Consider the following 22,393-nt stretch of genomic DNA (forward strand, 5'->3'; position numbering starts at 1 on the left):
GTTTTAGGAACTCATAATTTAATTTTTTTTTTTTTTTTTTTTGGGGGGGGGGTTGAGGCTTCGACAACAAGGGCCGTTAGCCTGCGGAACTGTGAGGGAAGGAACTAAAGGTTTGGTACTCGTGGATGTTTTTTGGCAGAATTTCCAATGGGCACCCGTAAGTATATGCGATCCCTGGGTGGGGGGGGGGGCGGCAAACTCATCAATGTAATTTATTAAAACATAAGAAACAAATTATGTAAATAAAAATAATATTTGCATAATAAAGTGAACTTTTGCATAATATTCTCTGTAATAATAGTTTTTTAAGTATTTTTTAAAGTAAGTTTTTTTTTTTTTACTCTCTATTATATTTAAAATTACATCATATTTGAAAAATGTTTTGATTTGAAAATACTTTCAATAAGTGTCATAATTTGAGTTTCTAGTTTCGTTATTGCTATCACTAAAAATTGCAACTTAGTGGTTATAAATGTTTGTAGTATTGTAATTTGTAATATGCAGTATCAGATAGTCGAATAAAACGTCTAGTGTGATAGATTTTAAGCCTTGTCTTTTACTAACCTTCTATAGGTACAGTTTACTATTTCACACGGCATATAAAATGTTATATTATTATTAACACTCTATCTTCTGCGTGTATAATTTGAATACAAATTTTTCATTGCGAGTGTAAAATATTGTTTCCTATTACTTATTCAAATATACTTTCACATATTCACATATGAAAAATATTATAAACTTTGTGTTGATGAATACAAATTTTAAAATTTATGTAACATAAGCGACAACTTCCGAAAATAAAGACTGGGACTTATAACATTTGCGGGGTGTATGAGTAGATATTATAGAATCGTACTATTTCGATTCACTTATCTTTTATCTACGATTTAAAAGCTCAATACCATATACTCGTTCAAATTTCAATATCGTTGTAAGAAATGAATTAAATAATACCGTATTTCGAAGAACGAAAAAATCTATATGTTTATACATTTTTATTCAATAGCAATACACGTTTGGAAGGTGTTTACAGAAATTTAAAACAGATGTATTATCGTTATTTTACATGGCCTAATACAGAAAAGGTTGTAATAAGTTTTGGCGAAAAAGTGTGATCGACAATTTGATTTGTGTTTGAATTACCTATAGCAATATATTATATTAGGTGTTATAGTCGGCAAATGTGGCATTGTTTATACTATTTGTTCATTTGTAGAGACTAGGAGTATCCTCGAAATGTATTCATATAAATTTAAGACAACTAAAAATGTAGCCCCCTCCTCTTTTGACCAACCTAGATACTGAATCGACGCAAGCATTGCATTGAATACACATTATTTTATCAGATGTTATAACAAAAAAATTAAAATTAAAATCGTTACGTTCACCTAAAAATGAAAAATAATATTATTCTCACGTATAATAAATAAATAAAAAACTTATTGTGAACATTATTTGCTTTGTACTAAGTGTGGAAGTGTGGAATGGGAACAGATCGCTTATAAAAGAAATTAAGATATTGATTTTATTTTAGTTTTTGTTCAAAGTTCTCAAGTAACTCTTCAAAGTTCAAAATTTTTATTATTTTCTTATATTAAATTAAAATGATTTTTATAAATCATAGCTTAGTAACAATTACAATTTTAACAGTTGTAATTTGTGTTATTCCAGCTACTTCTGATGACTTAAACGATTTGCAAGGTAAGGAATACTTTATTGATATACTAGTATGATTATATTTTGTATTATAACGTATTATTATGTTGATATTTATTTTATCAGCACTGAGTTATCAATTTTTTGATAAACTGTTATTAATTATTATTATGTTATTAAATATATAGATTAACACAAAATGGTTAGAAGGTAAAAGGATATAGATAAGCAGCTAAAACTAAATTGTTCTGGAAAATCAAAAAACAAAATATTTCAAATAAATTGTATTATAACTAGGGCTAGGAAAATGAAGCACTAAAAACCTGCAATAAAGGAATTAAAAAATTGCCAATAATGCCACAAAAAAAAAGCATTTAACCAGGAAAATGCAACTAAAAAAGACTTAAACATTTTTAAGTTAAGCTGATTAGTTTAGTTATGATTGTCGGCTTAACGTATTGTCGATCACTGATATCGTGGTTCCCCCATAGACCTATAAAAGAATAAAATAAAATTTTATAGGTCTATGGGTTCCGCGAGTCGCGACAATACTCCGTACGCTAGCACTCGGATATAAACCCCCATAGAAATTCCTATAATTAGGAAATGCTAAATAATATTATTGTAAATTTAGATATAGTAAACAAGTCAATAAATATCGTTCTCATTGCGTCTGAAGTCCAGACATAATATTACGACGATATTACAGACGTCGTTTTACGTAACCACTACTCCCCACTCGGTAATCAGTAATCACAAAATCTAAGAATCTATTTTCAGAAATATTTTCCGATAAGGCGATAATATTTCACTACGAATTCACAAAATATATATAATTATACAATTAAAATAAATGAAAAAATAATAATTGAGATAAATATTATGTACGTAAATGTTAAAATATGCATATAATTAACAAAAACCAATTAAAAAGCTAATAAACTGACAAAAAAGTACCAATAAAGCATTTATTTACGAATATCACAAGAAAAAGCAAAAAAAGCAAAAACAAAATTGCATATTTGAACTCTGTGATGAATGAATCGAATTTTGTTTTTGATTAGCCATGTCCTGGAGTACTACGAAAGAAAATGCAAATGCTACAAAATCCTAGCCCTAATTATAACCTTAGAACATCAAATAAAACATCGTTTTGAGATTTAATAAGTTACGTCATAGGGCTTATACGTTTTGTATGGATAAATTATTCATAATTATTATATAATTATATAGTTATAGCTAATTTAAAAAAAAGATTCTTACGCCCTTTTTTTCCTGTACCTGTAGGCACTTACACTCATAGATGTTCTATTGAATACAATCGCTTTCATAATTTACAATTGTTAATTATTAATGAATGATGATTTGTAGTATGTATATCAAAAATTGTATTATATTTTAATTAAGTTAAATATTTAAAATTGTTTTGTGAACATAATAATGTTAACTAATAATATTCATATTTAAGAAAATAAATACTAATAGGTAAACTTCAATACGTCATCCCTAGTAAATAATTAAAACATAATAGTATAATACCAGTCAAATATTTACCTGAGCTCTAATCACAGTTTATTTTTGAAATTTTTTTGTTTCTAAGATAGCTAGGTAAATTATAAATTGTAATAATGAATACAATAAATCGTGTTCATTTCTACGGCCCCCCCCCCCCGATTTGGAATTTTTGAATTCTGTTTGGGCAGATCGTTTGTGTATCGTTTGTGCACGAATGTGCACCAAGTCCGGTCGTTTGTGCACAATTATTCCCGGATACATCTCAAAAACAAAGTTTGCTATATAAGAGGTAGGTATAACTCTATAACTTATCCCAAAAAAATTTTTGAAATTATTTATTGGCTGATTGTTTTTTTTTTTTTGTGTTAACTTATTTTTTAGTACTAAAACATTTAAAATATTTAAACATCTGTTGTAGGTAAATTTTTGTGTTATTCTATAATAGTATATGATGCCTAATAAAAACTTTTATTAAACATATTTTTTTACTACCTATTTACTTACTGTGCAAAACTTTATTCATTTACCTACTTAACATTTTTATTATAATTATTTATTTTTTCACTATTATATTTTGATAAATAAAAGTTCTTTCTTGGTTTCAAATGAATAGTAAGTATACTATCTCGTAACTCACGTAACTGTGAAATCAACAAGGATTAATCACATAGGCGGAGATCGGAGAGTGCTAACCCACCAACCCCCTCTAAAATAAATAATTTTACAATAAATAGCCATCTAAAAATATTAAACCGACAATATCATACTTTTAAACAGATAACAGAATAAAATTATAATATTATACAAATTTTGTGCCAGTTGTTCATTAATATTGAATAACATATATCTATTATGACTTCGAATGTGATGTGTGGAAAATTTATTGGAATCCAATAAAAAATAAAGACTAAATTTGCACATGCCACTTTTACTCACTATATGGCCAACAGAAACAATCTTGTTGTTGTGGATATGTGTACAATATTTCAAATAACATTATTTGAATAAAATATATTTTGTTTTTAGTTGTCAATAGCTAATGATAAATAAAAATACATTTTTATTTTAGGAAACCTCAAATTTTCCATACTATTGATATAATGATATGTTCATTTATGAATAATTTATTCAAGAACCCAAAACAAAATATTTTGTATATATCTTTCATGCTTCGTCATAAACAACTTTTCGATGATGTAGCTATTAAGCCATGAAAATTTTTTAATTAAAGTAATAATAAACCTTATTGTTTAATAAACTATAAATATTTAATAACTACTCCAAAAATAAAATTGATATACCTCGTTAGTACAAAACTAATGTAAATGTATTAAAAATTTAAAAACATTTAAAAAATAAAAAAAAACAAAAATGCAATATTATAAAGGTAAAATGTTTGAACAAAATATTTGAAATATATACATATATAAAATCATTAATAACAATAGGTAATATAAATATAGTAAATATAAATAATAGCAAACGATCGTATAAAGTATACAAATATTGTGAATAAAAATAATTTAAAATAATCATAATATACTTATAAAAATTATTATAACCAAAATTCATGTAATTACTACAAAACTAAAAACATGCATTATGTACAATACATTTTAAATCATAATTAACTTATAATAAATATTTATGTGAAAAGAGAATTCAATAACTTGTCATAAAATAAAATTTTTTTATTTTTTTATTAATTAATTTATATGCATGCATCTAATTATCAATTTTAAACACTACTTAGAAAATATTAAAATTTGTACATTTACTTTTTTACCTTCACTTACTGTGAATACGTTTTCTTTGGTGTCATCATACATTTGCCACACATCGATTGGGTGTCTATATACATGGGCATGGTAATGGCCTAGCATATCATGTGATGTTACTTGCTGCTGATTATCAGGTGTTGTTACCGATCCTCAGAAATAATATTTGGTATCTGATATTGAGAGATATTTCGGAATGTGGGCTTAGCTGTAAGTTGGTGTCTGTAAACGGTGCATCCATGCTATTATTCAAGTTTAACATATTAAAAAATATGTGATGACCAAATGTAGGTATTAAGTCGAACATTTTTAAACATGATTTACAACGGTCAGAATGATAGAGCGATTTAATTTCAAAATTTAAAATTTTTTCTATTTGCCTTTTTGTTGGATTCTTCTCCGATACACAAACAGTGATAAATGGTTTTTTTTCCACTCTTTCATGAATACACGAACCACATTTTCCTATGATTTTTACAGTTTCATCATCTTTTAATAATTTTATGAGCATATTGTCTACAGCTTGTTCGACTGATAAGAACGTTATATTATTTGCCATCGGCTCTCCTGGATAAAATTGTTTTAAAATGTTGGCTCATTTTTTATATGTTTGTATAGTTACACCATCTCGAAGTAACGCATAAATTAGATGCCATAGTGTACTTTCATATTTATAATAAAATACATTAGTATTACTATTAATACTTTAATACAATTACACGATTAAAAATTAAGACACAATACATTTAGGTATTATATAAAAGAAACTCAATAGAATTACGAATACCATTTAATTTTTTATTTTTTATACTAATATCATTCGTCCAAATATACATTAAAAAAAACTCAATAAAGTTACAAATTACAATTTTAAGTTTACCATTTCGACTGTTTTTTAAATAGTGTAGACCTATATTTCATGGAGCGCAATCGTGTTACAGCTAAATAAATGACTGCCACTGTGCCGATACCTTTTGGTTATAAATAATAGTTCATAAGTATTAAATACGTTTAAAACTATACCTACTCACCTATTTATAATTTATTTATACGGCTTATTATTTATAACCAAAAGGTATCGGCACAGTGACAGTCATTTTTTTTTTTTGGTGGCACTTGTGCGGTCACTCATTTTTTTATTCCTATGAACTGGTTTCACATAATAAAGACAATGGCTACGTTACTAATATTCTGACATACGCTTTTACAAAAACAACTTTAAATTTGATAAAAAAAAACTACACGGTAATAGGTACATTAGATAAAAATCCAAAAGAAAAATTAAACCTATGCGATCACATTTCACCAATTGTCAATGTTTATTATTTGACGATGATGACGAAGAAAGAATTATTGCATTTTCAAGTAGTGTTCAAAGAAAAGCTGCATTTACTTATAAACATTTATTTCTTGATGAAACTTTTAAAAGTTATAACCAACAATTCATAGAAATTTATAGTTTATACCAGTGGTCCTCACTAGGATTGTGGAATGGGCCAAATGTAATTTTTGAAAATTATTTGCGGGCCGCATACATTTTTAATTATTTTTTTAATAATTAAAACATATAAATTATATATATATATATATATATATTGTTAGGAATAGGTATTGTAGGAAAAAGTATGAAATGTATGAAAGAATGAATGACATAAGTAAATGTTTTTCTTGGATTTACAATTATAATTTCAATTTCAATTCATAGTTTATTTTATACAAAATACAAAATATTCATATTATTATACTAGTATATTAAATTTATATATTTATTAAATTATAAGATAAATATTGATATTTTTTTACTCAAAAATAATTAGAATGAACAATTTAATTTTAGTGCGGGCCGCACTAAAGCTACTAAAGTGCCGCATACGGCCCGCAGGCCGCGTAGTGAGGACCGCTGGTTGATACCATATTACCATACATATTATATAGTTGGGTGAAATTAATTTAATACCGGTAATTTTTGTATTACATCTAAAGTTCTAAACAAAACTCAATTAAATATTCCGAATTTTGACCCTACAATTTAATTACAGTATTATTATTATCAATTTGTTAGTGTATAAAAAATAATAAGTAACCGCAACTGCCACCAAAAAAATTCTGTCCCGGAATCATGCTAAAAATAAGTCTGGATTACAATAAGGTACTTTAAACTGTAAATCACCTAACAATATCCTTAGGTATATTATATATTTAAATTTGTTAAAAAGAAGCGTATGCTAAATAAAATGATTTTTTTTTTTGGTTAAATCCATAATATGCCTATGAGTAATCATTTTTTTAAATGTTTTACAAATATTTTTAAACACCAAGAAAAACTATTAAATTCATTCAAAACTTATATCTAGTATAAAGTTTTTACCACTGAAGTAAAAAAAAATCATTTCTTTTATTAACATTTCTGTAGTTATTCTAAGTGAACAGTGAATGATCCTACTATACAGTCCATATAAAACTGTTATTTTATTCAGTAGTGTCGTTATAATACAAATAAGATATCACAATAATTAAATTATATATAATAATATATACACTTATTAGATATTCATTTGAATGAATTATTAAGTCAAAAGATACTTACTTGATACTTCTTCAAATTCACTAATAGAAAACCATAGAAAATCCATCCATAAATCTTCAATGTACTTATACATACTTACTGTAGCCCCCCCCCCTTCCCCCCGATTTTGTTTTTGCGATATCTCCGGGAATAACTGTGCACAAACGATCTGTCGAAACAGAATTTCAAAATTCCAAATCGGGGGGCTGTCGATTCTACGGCCCCCCGAATTTGATTTAGGGATAATCGCCACAGTTTTTGTGCACAAACGACCGGACTTGGTGCACATTCGTGCACAAACGATGCACAAACGATCTGTCCAAACAGAATTTCGAAATTCCAAATCGGGGGGGGGGGCGTAGAAATGTACCCCAATAAATCGAGTTCTGGTATAGGTCAGTAAAGTAAAAAATTAAGTCATTGCAATATAGAACATGGTATTAAAAAATCATAGTTATGTAACAAAATAGGAAAACACTTACTAATAAATTAATTTAGTTAATGATTAATAATAATAACGTTTAAAAAAAATCAAGTTTTAACTATAAACATAACTTCATGTCCTACTCTTTTTAGTGAACAATTATGGCTTATTTATGTAAAAACAAAAATAAAATAAGAATTAAATCTTGAATAAAATGTTTAAAAATTAAGAGTAGCACTTTCTTGTGAATCATAAATTTAGTGAATGCCTTAATCAGTCTTCTATTAAATTTCGTCCATCAATATTCAATGCTGCTTATCGCTTTTTACAGTACTGACAGAACGAAATAATTAAATTATGAATTGATGTAACCGCCAACAATGACACTTTCGTCCTATCACGTTTCACTGAAGGCCACTTGCATCTTTTAACTTTCGCATACATTTTTCAATCTCTCCAATTATATGACGTTTACAACCACATGTTAACTGTTAAGACATCGATTGTAAATAATAAATAAGTGATATCGATGTTTATGTTGGATGAATCGATGTTAATTTTTCCATTTAAGACAATGTGCAAAAAAGTAACCTAACCTTCTAACCATATAATGTTGTATGCTATTTTTTATAATTTAATTATACATAACATTATAATGTAGGTAGTAAAATTGTTATAGCTTAAGTTTTTTATAAAAATTGATGCACATCTAATTGTTGTGCCAATGTGGAATAGATTGTAGGTTGCATTTAAAAAAAAAAGTATTTTCACGCAGAAGTAAATATATTAGGAGGTTATTACAAATTTTATAACTTATACAATTAGGTTGACATATTGTAAAACTTGATTTTGATTTAGTCAAATAACACTGAATTAATAATGTTAACAATAACTTCTTTTATTTTTTTACATAGGCTTCGAAAATAATTTTAAAATAAATGATGTAACTAAGTATAAAAAAAAATCGCACAATTTATAAATTTTTATAGTCTATAATGTGAATATATTACACCGTAATTTGTAGTAGATCGATGACAATATGGAATAACACAATATTTTTTATTTAGATATATGTAAAGGTAATAATTAAAGTTAATAAATAATATTTAATAAATAAATATTACTGAAGTTAAAATATTTATGATATTCTGCATACTTAAAAAAAATAAAAGGTCGATATCTCATATTGCGTTTTCTTTATGTTTGAGATCAATGATCATAATCCTAATTTTATTGACGTGGATTTCTGTTTTAAATTCGATTTGCCGTGTTCATTAATTATTATAACTATTAGAAAAGTATCTGTAAAAGAATGTACCAATTATTCTACGAAAGTAACTTTTTAGTATATTATTATATAAATATTGATCAAGCCGGAAACGCTACAATAACATGGTTAGCGCCCGGGCACCGTATGTACTCAGCAACGCCTATAATACCTGACTTGACGCACACCGACCGATTTGTATAATGTGTGTGTATATATGTGTAGCAAGGCTCAAAGGAAATTGACGCGTTCGCCAAGCAGCTCAATGAGTCAAATGAGTCTATGGGTGGTGTGTGCATATTTAAAACTAATGGTAAGGGGTAATTATTCAAATAAATGATAACAATTTTTGATTATTTGTTGCTGTATAATACACAAATTCAAATAATAAATAGTTTTCATTTACAGAAAATCAAGGGTTTAGAAAAATATATAATAATAGGTATACACGATTCGATAATAACTATGGCCCTCTTGGCCAATCAGGTAAAAAATGTTTATGTGCAGCTATTAAGCTCAAGCACTTGTATAAATATAAATTGATGAAAATATGATAATTTAGACCTTTTTTGGCCAGTTGATAAATATAATAAATACCTAATAAAAACGTGAAGATATACTTCCGATATTTAATAATTTCTGCATCTCTTTTGGGAACCAACAAGAGACAATAATATAATATATTAAAATATAACGATAAAAAGTCACCGATTGACGGAGCAATGCTGTCTAGCAGCTACATGTCCCTTAGAGATTATAAAGACATTCACAATATTACTATGGTTATAGATATTAAAAGTTGAGTTTACGCTCGGGTACAAAAAAATATAAAGTGTCCATTTGTGTATTGAAATATGTGCACACAAATCTTACGAACGACTGCTATTGTTTTTAGTTGACAAGCCGGTGGTGACCGACAATGAATCATGCGTCGTCTTAATATATTATTAGTCAAAACCAAACAAAAAATAAATAAAAATCAGGAAACTTATGAAAATAAAATTTTGAAATGTCAATATTTTCAGACAAATAGACACTACGCAATATGGCTATTAATATTCAGGAAACTGTTTATTTTTTTTGTACATGCATTGTATGTAAATGAATCTAGATTCGAGATTGTTTGCATAACATTTGATTTGAAAAAAAAATAGCGTATAGACAATGTTGACAATGGTTTGTTTCGGGCTTTTATATTATTTAAACATTCGCGTTTTTTAGCCAACCGACACGAATATCGACAGGATACCCATCAATTGGTACAGTCGTCTCCAAGTTGTATTATTATTATCACGACCGAAGAAATAAATCGGAAACCATTTTTGTATGTTCTGCACGTTGCGACTCGATAAAACTAAAAAGGGTCGAACGTCGAATACATATAGGTTGAAATGGGCATGGGTAAAAGTACTTAGACCGAAATAGTTCTTGTTTATGATAATAGCTACCTATAATAGTGATTAAAAGACACAACAATGTGCACCTAAGCCGGTTCCACGAACATAAAAGTCACAATTGTTTATAGTGATATTTAGAAATTTGTTGTTCCATCAAAATAATACATTCTCCACAAACACATAATAATAATATAATAGTTGGTATCTATATACTATATAGATAAAACCAACTTACTTTTATTTAATATTAACAACCAACGAGAATTAATTACTGTTAAGGTGCGTTTACATTAGGCCGCGAACGCGAACGAACGCTAGCGAATGCTACCTAACGAATTCGATAGAGATTCGGCTGCACCGTTCAGACTATTCGTTCGCGTTCGTTCTCCAGCGTTCGCCAACATTCGCTAGTCTTCGGTTCTGAATTGTATTTAGTATTCATTCGACTATTGAGTGAATAAGTAGTTTGTTCAAAAAAATTTAGTTCTTTATAATAAAATATTAGGTTTTTTATTATTATTCATAATAATGTCATCGAGTGAAGATGATTTACTAGTAGCGTGTGCAAATTTTGTGATCATGAAGACCTTACAGGATAAAAAAAAAAAAAGAAAAAAAAGGCGTTGGTGGATAACAACACTATACCGAAATAGAGATTTACATAGTGGTAGTTTATTGTTACAAGACCTACAAAAAGAAGACACAGAACGGTTTTTAAATTTTTGCAGAATGTTGAACAATACATTTAATCAACTCCTCACCTTTATTGAGCCTAAAATGAAAAAAGGAGACACTCGATTTAGGAAATCTATACCACCAAACGAAAGACTGGCCCTCACTTTGCGATACTTGACTACAGGCGATTCGTTTGCTAGTTTGGCATTATTATTTAGAATATCAAAGGCATCAATTTCGTCTATTATAACAGAAGTCTGTACCGCTATAATTGAAGAACTTCAAGATTACGTACAGGTAACCACTCTTTTTTATAGTATTAGTATTAATATTTGTATGTAAATTATACATAATAATCATAATATATATAATATAGATTCTAAGCAATTAATAAATTAACTTTATATTATATTATAAAATATTCACAAAACACAAATTATAAAGGCATAAATTATAGATATTTGTAACAATGCGAAATAAATAAATGTTGAAATATTTTTCTTTGATAAAAAATAATAAATCTCACTTTTAAATAAATATTAAAACTTTAGAATACAAAAAAAAAAAAAAAACAATACTTAAACTTACTTTAAATAATTATTTAAGTAGGTAATTATAAACTCTAAAATTAAAATTAAATATAGTTATAAACAACAATTAAATAGGTGTCTCGTTGCAGTACCTACCCATTACTAATAATAAAAAAAACTTATAACTTTTCGTCAGTGTAAAAAACCTATAATATAATGAATAATGTATACTAATTAATATTAGTAGGGAATAATAGCTCATATTGTGTAGCTGTTGATACTTGATGGTGTTTGTTGTGGCAGTTGATACTCCAGTTGATATTCCGAAGATTGTGTTTGTGGTAATGGTGGTTTTTGTGAATGAATTTCATCCTGAAGCGATGGCGAATTTGTTGAAGATAAATATGCTGATGATAGCTGAGATGGGAATTGAGGCATTTCATACACAGATGGCGAGGGTGAAGATGTAGGCGTAGAGTTGTACAATTGGTGGACTTGTGGATAGATATTGTTCATTTCTAAATTGAATAAAATATTGAATAAAATATTATTAATCTATTGTTAAGCAATTAAACGTTGACGATAATCTAATTTCCTTAACTTGGAGGCAACCAATTCACCAAAAATGTCACAGTCATCTCGACATTTTTGCGTATTTCTTCTGGCAGAAATATCTTGAATGATTTTAAATGTTTCAGTTAATCTGGAATCTTCTTGCTTTTTTTGCCGTGCCGATTTTTTTGGAGATTCAACCACCTTTCTTTTGTTTTTATTTTTTTGTACGGATACATTTTGAGTAACTCTAGTGGATTGTGATGCAGGCATATTTTCGGAAAATAGTTCTGGTGAAATTTGTATTTCATGTTCAGTTATTTCTGAAATATTTTCTACTTTTTCTTCATGAAGTATATCATCGGGACTTGGTGATTCAATATTTTTGTTGACTGACTGTCAAAACAAATATAAAGTAATTTTATTTATTTATTTGGTTTTTATATTTTTAAAAAAAACTATTAGGTATATTAAACAAATGTATAAATATTAATTCAGAAATGTATTTAACTATTAGTAATATGAAAATTTAATTGCTTTTTTACCAAAAAAATTGCATTTAAAAATGTCATTGTGTATATAAAGTATGATAATATACGTAAATGTTTTAAGTTCTCATGAATAATATTTTATGAAATTATTACGACAAAATATCTAAAATTGTTTTTGTTTGTTTAAATAACACTTATGTTTTTGGTTTCAGTTAACCCTTAGCAATAAAAATTTACAAATTTAAACTATTTTACAACGAGTAGAAAATAATTCTCAAATTTTCACAAATTTGAGGAAATTTGTCAACATTTGAATTTTAAATCAATAAAAAAAAATGTCATGTAAAAAATACGACTAGGTATCTTCATACTTAATACATATAGCTACGCCCAGAATCTATTATGTAAGAAAAATTAGTTACCTACAATAAATACTTATGGTCTTGGCAAAAAGTCACCATCATAGCTTGTAGCTAATTGTATAATTATAAATGATAGAACACTAATCATAAATACTTATAATACTTTAGTCATATATTTTATATTATAATCATAGAATTTAGTTGTTATTTCATTGTATTCATAGTTATAATTTATTTTGCATTTATTTTCAATTAGATGCCAAAAACTCAAGATGAATGGTTAAGTGTTGCTAAAACTTGTGAAGAAATTTGGAACTTTCCTCATTACCTTGGTGCAATTGATGGAAAACATATCCAGCTTCAAGCACCAATTGGCAGTGGCAGTGAATACTTTAATTACAAAGGTACATTTAGTGTGTTTTTAATGGCAGTCGTGCATGCCAATTACAACTTATATATGCTAATGTAGGGTGTCAGAGTAGAATATTGGATAGTGGAGTTTTTCGAAACACGTCTTTTTTCAAATTACTACTAGATGAAAATAAATTAGAACTTCCTCCAGCGATGATTTTGAATGGAAGAGAAATAGCAATGACCTACGTATTTGTTGCGGACAAAGCGTTCCCTTTAAAAGAAAACATTCTCAAACCTTACCCCGGAACTCACGAAAAGGGATCCATCAAAAGAACGTTTAATTATCGACTATCGAGAGTCCGCAGAGTTGTCGAAAATGCGTTTGGTGTTTTATCGGCCGTTTTTCGGAAACCAATGTTGTATGAACCAGAAAAGGCAACTATTGTAGAATTGGCATGTATATATCTACACAATTTTTTAAGAAGAGACAAAGCATCTAAGGATATGTATTCACCATCTGATTCGTTTGATCGTGAAATTGATGGGCGGATTATTGATGGCTCATGGAGACATGAAGTAAATAGTAACATTTTACGACCAATACAAAAAATTGCAAGAAAATTCCCAAGAGTTGCAGAAGATTTAGAACAGAGTTTTCAGAATATTTTTCCAATAATGGTGCAGTATCATGGCAATCGGAAGTAGCCTAGAATTTTTTTATAAACATTTTTCAATTTTTTATTGTTTTTTATTTCCTCCATAAGTCGTACATAAAATATATTATATTATTACATTAAAATGATTTAATAATATAATAATATGTATTGAATATTAATATAATTTTAAAAAAGTTTGTCTTTCATCATTATGTATAGGTAACTATGTTAATTTTTTTATTAAGTTGAGTATAATTTATTTTGGCGGTAATTGCTACTATTAATATATTATATTGCATTTTTTTAGTTTTAAAAATAAAATTTTGATTGGATACAAAATGAAAAATATTTTTTTTAATTTTTCACTTTTGAAATAAATAAGCAGACACCATAATATAAATAATAGCCCGATCTGTATTTGATTCAGTATTGTGAACAAATTTTAAGTGTTCAACGACGTTATCACATGTAAATACAATAGGACAGATGGTTACTAGGAAGGTAGCTGGTAAGACAGTCTGGTACCTATTCCTGTAAAAAGTCCAAACTCCAAACTCCAATTATTTTGTATGTCAGGCGTCAGTAGGTATTTGAATATATCGAAGTATAAAAAAACCAGATTTATATAAAATAATACGGCAGATGAAATTTTAGAGATTAGGAAAAAAAGGACTGAAAAAAATGGTACTTTTCGGTTATCGTACCCTCAACGGTCGACCGGCCGACTGCGGCGGCGGTCGGGATAGGGGAATTATCGATTCCGCCGAAACTACCTGCTTAGGAAAAAGGTTTATATTGATTCCGCCGGCTACTGATTATAAAATCTACATATTGATTCCGCCGGCTATTAATTCCGCCGGCTACTGTTTATAAAATCTACATATTGATTCCGCCGGCTACTGATAGGTTAGGTTACTGATACGTTTTGAAGGTTAGGTATTTATAAAGATTTTAATATAGATTTATAAAATTTATAAATTCACTTATTAACTGTTTCCAAATATTACCAAATTACCATATTTTTATACAATTTATACTATATACAATTAACAATATGATATATTCAAATGTACATATTAATTAAATACTAATATTTTAATTTATAGTTGTATAATAATATATTAATATAATTATACTAAATAGACTATAAATTTTAAAATACATATACAAAGGGGGGATGAACAGTGTCCGGCGGAATCGATGTGTAAATATTGTAAACGGTAGCCGGCGGAATTAATAGCCGGCGGAATCGATATGCAGATATTATAAACGGTAGCCGGCGGAGTCAATAGCCGGCGGAATCGATATGCAGATATTATAAACGGTAGCCGGCGGAGTCAATAGCCGGCGGAATCGATGTAAAATCGGCGGAATCGATATACGCCCGTCGGGATATACCGATTCCGCCATCGTACCCCATTATATTTATCTCAATGCTTCCATCATAAAAATATTTTTTATTTACAATAATTTTTTTGGTATTCATATTGTATTGGTATTAATACTTTTTTATAATTTGTTTTTGTATTGATATTTTATTATACTTTATTGGTATTCATATTTTATTATAATTTCTTTGAACTCATATAATTTCATATTATATTATTTTATTAAAATAAATTGGAAATTATTTATTTATTCGTATGGCAATAAAACTTGACAATATTGAGATAAATATAATGGGGTACGAGAACGGAATCGGTATATCCGGAGACCTCCACCGCATTCGGCCGGCCGACCGTTGGGGTACGATAACCGAAAAGTACCAAAAAATTATTTAAATATAATATATTAATAACTAAATAAAAATAAAAACTTTTAATTAAAATTATATACTCAATACTCAATATACTCAAGCGTACTTACTGTAATTAATACATGTGAAATTATTAACTTATAAGTTATAGGTATACCTAGTTATAATAATAATAGTTAATAAATAATAAAATATTTGTTGTCAGTTTTTTACGAATTAATTTTAGTATAATAATTTAATATACAAGGAATTTTAAAATAATAGTTAGGTATATGCATTATGATAACGATTTATGCATAGTTAAAAATTATGTTTAGGCATACTTAAGTATAAAACTATTTAAATAACCGTGCAGGTACTTACGTTATTTATTGTATCCGTAGTAGTCAAAGGTTTGAATTTGTCTTTTAAAAATTGCAATTCTGCAAACGCAAACCATTTTGAATGGTATATTTCATTAGTTCCAGCTCCAGAATGACCACTAGTTCTTTCGCTTTGCCTCTCTCTACGATATATGACGCTAACAAACAAACTATTCATTTTTTTCCTGGTTTGATTAACATCTTTTCCCATCTCATTTGCAATTTCTTACCAAAAATCAATTTTTTTTTAGGCAGTTTGTACATGGCATTCTGCGGATTCCATAAAATTGGACGCGATTTATATAAATTAATTAAAGTGATGTATTCATCATCAGAAAAATCCATGATTAAAAAATTGTATTATAATTTTCAATAAAAACTGTAAAATAAACTGTTTAAACTGTTTAAAAAAATGTATTTGCATGCGAACGCGAGCGAATCGTCGAAACGGGCCGAATGTCGTTCAGACTGAATAGCATTTTATTTGATCTTACCGCCACCTGGTCGAACCTCTACGAATGCGAACGGCCATTTGTACTATTCGTTCGCGTTCGGCCTACCGTTCACACCTGTGTGTTCGGTACATTTTAGTATACCGAATTCGCGTTCGTTCGCGTTCGAGGCCTAAAGGCGCGTACACACGAGCAAACAAAAATAACGAATGCTCACGAACGTTCGTGTGCGACCCACCAATCACCATGTGACCGTGTAGACGACGTTCGCTAGCATTCGCAAGCGTTCGAGAGCGTTCGCTGAATAGATCGAATAGACTCGCACGGCGATCCGATCACTGTCGGTTTTTCAGTCATGCTCAAAGGAACACCACGAGCATTCGTGTCACCGTTTGGACGGTAAATTAATTTAAACGTGCGTTATGATAAAATAATTAATAAATAAGTACCTACTTAACTTTTTACATTTTTTTTATTACCTATTTGAAAATGGATTGGGATAGCAAAGATTGCTTGAATTTAATTGAAGCATTTAGATTGCAAGAAGTGTTGTGGAACTCGAAAAACCCATAATATTTTTCAAAAAATGCCAAACATGATGCTTGGTGTCACTTGGCAAAAGAAGTGAAAAAACCGGTTGAGGAAATTAAAAAAAAAAAATACTAAGTTTACAGGGATCATATCGTAGAGAAAAAGCGAAAGTAAAAAAAAAGTTATGGAACTGGAAAAGGTAAATATTAAAAATTAATAATTAATAATAATTAGAACGAAAATCTAGAAATTAAGTACCTACTTATAATATTATTTTTAAAAGGTGCCAACGACATATACCACTCTAAATGGTTTGGTTTCGACACCATGCATTGTTTTTTAGCCGATAGAGATGATCCAATACCGACTATAAATTCTGCAAATGTAAGTTTTACTAACTATGTCATTATTATATTTTTATATAATATAATAATAATATATAATTTATTATTTATAACTTAGCTAGAGCGTGTTTAGAATTTTTATTTTTAGACTTTAGGGGACTGATAAAAATATCATATTGCTTAGGGTATTACTCGGCAAGAAATACTGTTATTTATAAATACATTGTATAGAAAAAAAAACTACGTATAATTTCCAGATAGGTACTTTAATAAATTATTACATAAATTAGAATGAATAATGAAATATAAAGGGGTACTATAGGTACTCAATTAATCATTAAAGTGAAATTTTACATATTTTGCCATTGCACACTGCCATTTGTTAGAAAGTAATCAGCAAAATGTTCTCTTATTTCTTGCGCTTGAAGTGGTGGTCTACGAGCGACATTTCGTAAGGGTAATAAAGAAGTAGTATTTCCAGACTCCCTCCAATCACCCCGTATCATGTGGCCTTCCTCTTTTCTATCAAAAGATCCAGGTGGGGTGTAGATATTTCTTGACGACTTACTGTCTTAAAAAATTATGTAAGTAAACCACTGCCATAACTACAATTTGTGCTTTTTGAGGTTCCAATAACATAGGTTTTCTTAAAACACGAAAGACGGCAGATGAGATACCAAATGCGTTCTCAACAGTTCGTCGTTCACGACTCAAACAGTAATTAAATACTCTTTCTTTTGTGCCTTTATCATGGGTCCCAGAATACGGTTTCATAATATGTTTTGTTAGGGCAAAAGCCTCATCTGCAAGAATAACGAATGGTATATCTACATTTTTCCCTGGCAAAGGTACTGGTGGGGCAAGTTTAATATTCTCCCTTTCTATTTTTTTGTGTAATTCAGTATTTTTGAACACTCCTCCGTCCGAAATACGTCCTTGACACCTAATATCGACAAAGAGAAAATTGTAGTCTGCATCGACTAATGCAAACAATACAATGCAAAAATAAAATTTATAGTTAAAATATTCGCTGCCATTGTTCATTGGAGATTGCAAGACGATGTGTTTTCCATCCATAGAACCGATGCAATTAGGATAATTCCATGTTGTTTCGAATTGTTTTGAAATATTAAGCCACTCATTTAACGTGGAAGGCATCTATATTTAAAAAAATAGTGTTTTATTAATGTATATATTATATTATATATAATAACACACTTATGTATAACAGTAAAAACTATATATGATACACGATTAGTGATGTAAATAACATATTATAAAGTATATTTTTTTTCTGTATTATACCTTATATTATACGTGTATTATATTATGTTTAATTATCCCATGCCTATTATACACATTTTATACGGTTATATAAATTTGTAACTGCTTAAAAATTTAGAAACATTCGTGATGATTTCGAATTTTATCAATATTCCAACTTAAAACGCAATAAAAATGTATTGTGGATTTACGCTCAACATTTTTTTACCGTCGCATACCATAAAGCACAACTTCTAATTATGAGAAACCTTGTATTAAATTTAAAGCACTTTAACCGAGTGAAACATTTATTAATTATTAATAAATTACAAATATATTACTATTAAATTAAAACAAAATAACTAAAATCGTTATTTTTGGTTATAATATGTAATTTCGTCTAAATTTGAATTTAAAATCGATTTTGGTATATGGTGTAACTCTAAAACAAATAACCATAGAAACATGAAATTTTCTCTGAATTTGTATAATGGCATTTCCTATATACCATATAATTTTCAAAATATTTTGGCTTGTTTTGAGCTATTTAAGGGCATTTTCAGTTTCAATTTTTTTTAGTTATTTTTCTATAAATGTCAATAAATGTTATTCGTTGAGTCAAAAAGCTTGAAAATTTAATACAAGGCTCCTGATATATTTTTACAATAGCAGTTAAAAAATATAAAAAATACTTGGACACAGTTTTTTTTATAAGCATTTAAATTCGAATTTTGACAAAATGTATCAAATTTAAAATTTAAAAAAAATTTTGTAGCTAACAATTTTAAAATGTTCAAATTGTATAGCTAAGGATTGACAATTTAAAATAATTGTATGGAATGTACTGCGTGTATAATACCATATGGCATATATATAATACGATATTTGCATTTGCATGTATACTGTGCAAATTTACATCACTATTCACGATGTGTTATATATATTCTTATTTAATGTAGTATATTTATTGTTATTATGTATTTTAGATTCTAAGTGAATCAAGAGAAATGTGTGCTGGAATTGAAAGAGAAACATCCACAGACACAAGCGATGTTTTTATGTCAGAGGAGGATGCACTTGATACAAGTCAAACACAAACATTTACACAACAACAACAATTTGTATTTGCAGATAACAATGAGTTCACTTATCCAAGTCCAGTCCAACCTCCAAAAGGAATAAAACGAAAGAATTTAGCTAATACAGACTCCAGAATTGATGAAGCATTTGATATTTTGAAGAAATCTGCTTCGAACATCGAGTTAAGTCAACAATCTCCCGATGAGTGTACTACATATGGAACTTATATCGGAAACAAACTTCGAAATTACACTCCAAAAACAAAATCATTTGTTCAGTATTACTTCAACAATATTCTTTTTGAAGCAGATATGGGAAGATTTGATGGGAACGAAAGCAATCTAAGTTCATCTTTACCAACAAGTTATGGTAATCTACCACCAACTATACATACTTCAAGTCAAACTTCTCCTCTTATTATTTATCAAAATTTACTACAAGCACAACCATCTACATCAAACTCAGTTGATTTCGATCCAATATTGGAAACATCACATGGGTCTTCTTTAGAATCAACATACCTAGGTTAGGTAGCTACTTATTTTATTTTTATTGAAAAGTTTGTATTCTTTGTTTTTATTTTTATTTTATGAAAAAGTATGTTTTTTATGTTTATATAATGTTTTAATTTGAATTAAGAATAATAAATTGTTACGTTTTATTATTAAGAAAAATTTACTGATATTCATAAAACATTATTATTTATTACCTATGCATTACTTACTTTTACATATTCCTTTAAAACTTCAACAAGTGCCATGCAGACTTCAGGAATTATACATGAAATTATTTGTTTTGAAATTCCGAATAAATATTGTAAGCTGCTATATGAATCTCCGGTGGCAAGAAATCTCAGTGTAACAGCTACCTAGCATAACTGTTACCGAAATTGCTTGACGCATATTCGTATCTTGCTTGTTTATTTTTGGCCCGATGAGATTAATAATTTTTTCAAAATCAGCTGATGACATTCTCATAAAATTTTGAAAATGGAAACTGTGTACATCAGACTGCATACTATTTAAAAAATTAGCTCCTCTATTTTCATTATCGATGTAAAGTTTTGATCTCCAAAACCGTCTTTTACGTCGAACTTTTTTTTCTCTAATTTTCATAAGTTCATAAATTACAATAAATGCTGCACTTGCAACTTGTAAATGATTACTCATAATTCACCAATAAAATAATAATTAAATAATTGTTATACTTGAAAAATTGCTTGTACACTTTTTGTATTTAAACCAAGACACTACGTTTCGATACTAAAGTATGTTAACAACTGTACTCGACTCTGGAATAGGCCCGAACAGCTACGAATAGTATATTTTGTGCATTGCATGTGTCCACACGAACAAACAGCATTCGTCTGATTGTCCGAATATACAAACGCATATTATTATTATTATTATTATAAAACGCGTCCGTCCCAAAAACGAAAAACAATTGGACCAAAAGTTATAATTTTAATTTTAATTTTACACTTTCATCCAAAAATATATTATTTAATTATAAAAATGTTTAATATAAAATAATACCAGTGCCTACTACAATGTTGTTACTGGGTAGTCGTCAATGAATAATATATTTTTAATATATTAAATATACTTATTTTACGATAATTAATGACAGTAAACCGAGGCAATATTATATCCTATAATAAGGTATAGGATTTTCAACCTACGGCCCGCCTAATTTTCAAATTAATCAGACAAGCTGATCATCTATGTTTTTATTTAATAATTGCTAAATAATTCCTATTACATATCTTCAATATTGCATTAACTCTCTATCTCTATTCAAAAATATTCAGCCCGTGATCGCCGAAGCGTATTTCAGATTTGTCCCGTCGTAAAAAAAGGTAATCCTAATTTTTGCATACAAGAGGTGATGTGCACGCCAGACGATGTTCGCTGCGTTTATACAATAACATATTATTATTACAATATATTATTAATATGAAACAAAATAGCAATACAACAAAGACGGCCGTAATAATAATAATGATCATAATAATCATAAATATGACGTATTGACGTCCATTATATCCAATTGAGTGTGGATTGAACGGATGGGCACAGGAGTCCTGTAGCAACTGAAGATGGTGCGAGCGGAATGTCTGCCGTAATTAAAATAATATTATATAATATTATGTGACATAATCATGACACCGCGTCACCGCCAAAATCTGACCTCTGGATGTCGATCTTCAAGAGCTGCAGCGTAAATAGTACATAACGTAGATAGGTCATCGAACGCTGTCATCGTCGTCATTCGCACTTAAAATTAATTTTATGTTGTTCAATCAAAATGCGTAGGTATACGGTATACAGTATACCAAGCATGATAATAATTTGTGTAACGCATGCCATAATCGAAAAC

The 22,393-nt window shown here is 28.4% G+C and overlaps 1 protein-coding gene and 1 pseudogene across 2 annotated transcripts; one reads left to right on the forward strand and one right to left on the reverse strand.

Annotated features, from left to right (window-relative positions):
* Nucleotides 1-12,364: 12,364 nt before the first annotated feature.
* On the reverse strand, nt 12,365-16,555 carry LOC149056755 (uncharacterized). The gene is made up of 2 exons (XM_089223614.1): nt 16,346-16,555; nt 12,365-12,759 (listed from the first exon to the last, which is right to left on the reverse strand). Exons 1-2 carry the CDS (start codon nt 16,553-16,555, stop codon nt 12,373-12,375), a joined length of 597 nt encoding a protein of 198 aa, XP_089079740.1. The 3' UTR covers nt 12,365-12,372.
* A 468-nt stretch (nt 16,556-17,023) lies between these two features.
* On the forward strand, nt 17,024-20,688 carry LOC149056756 (uncharacterized; annotated as a pseudogene). Its single transcript, XR_016190956.1, has 3 exons — nt 17,024-17,526; nt 17,611-17,711; nt 19,921-20,688. The product of XR_016190956.1 is annotated as an uncharacterized LOC149056756 (transcript).
* Nucleotides 20,689-22,393: the final 1,705 nt, after the last annotated feature.

This window comes from Diuraphis noxia, unplaced genomic scaffold (genome assembly GCF_037042655.1).
Source record: "Diuraphis noxia isolate RWA-SAM2 unplaced genomic scaffold, SU_Dnox_SAM2 contig0003, whole genome shotgun sequence".
Taxonomy (NCBI): Eukaryota; Metazoa; Arthropoda; class Insecta; order Hemiptera; family Aphididae; genus Diuraphis; species Diuraphis noxia.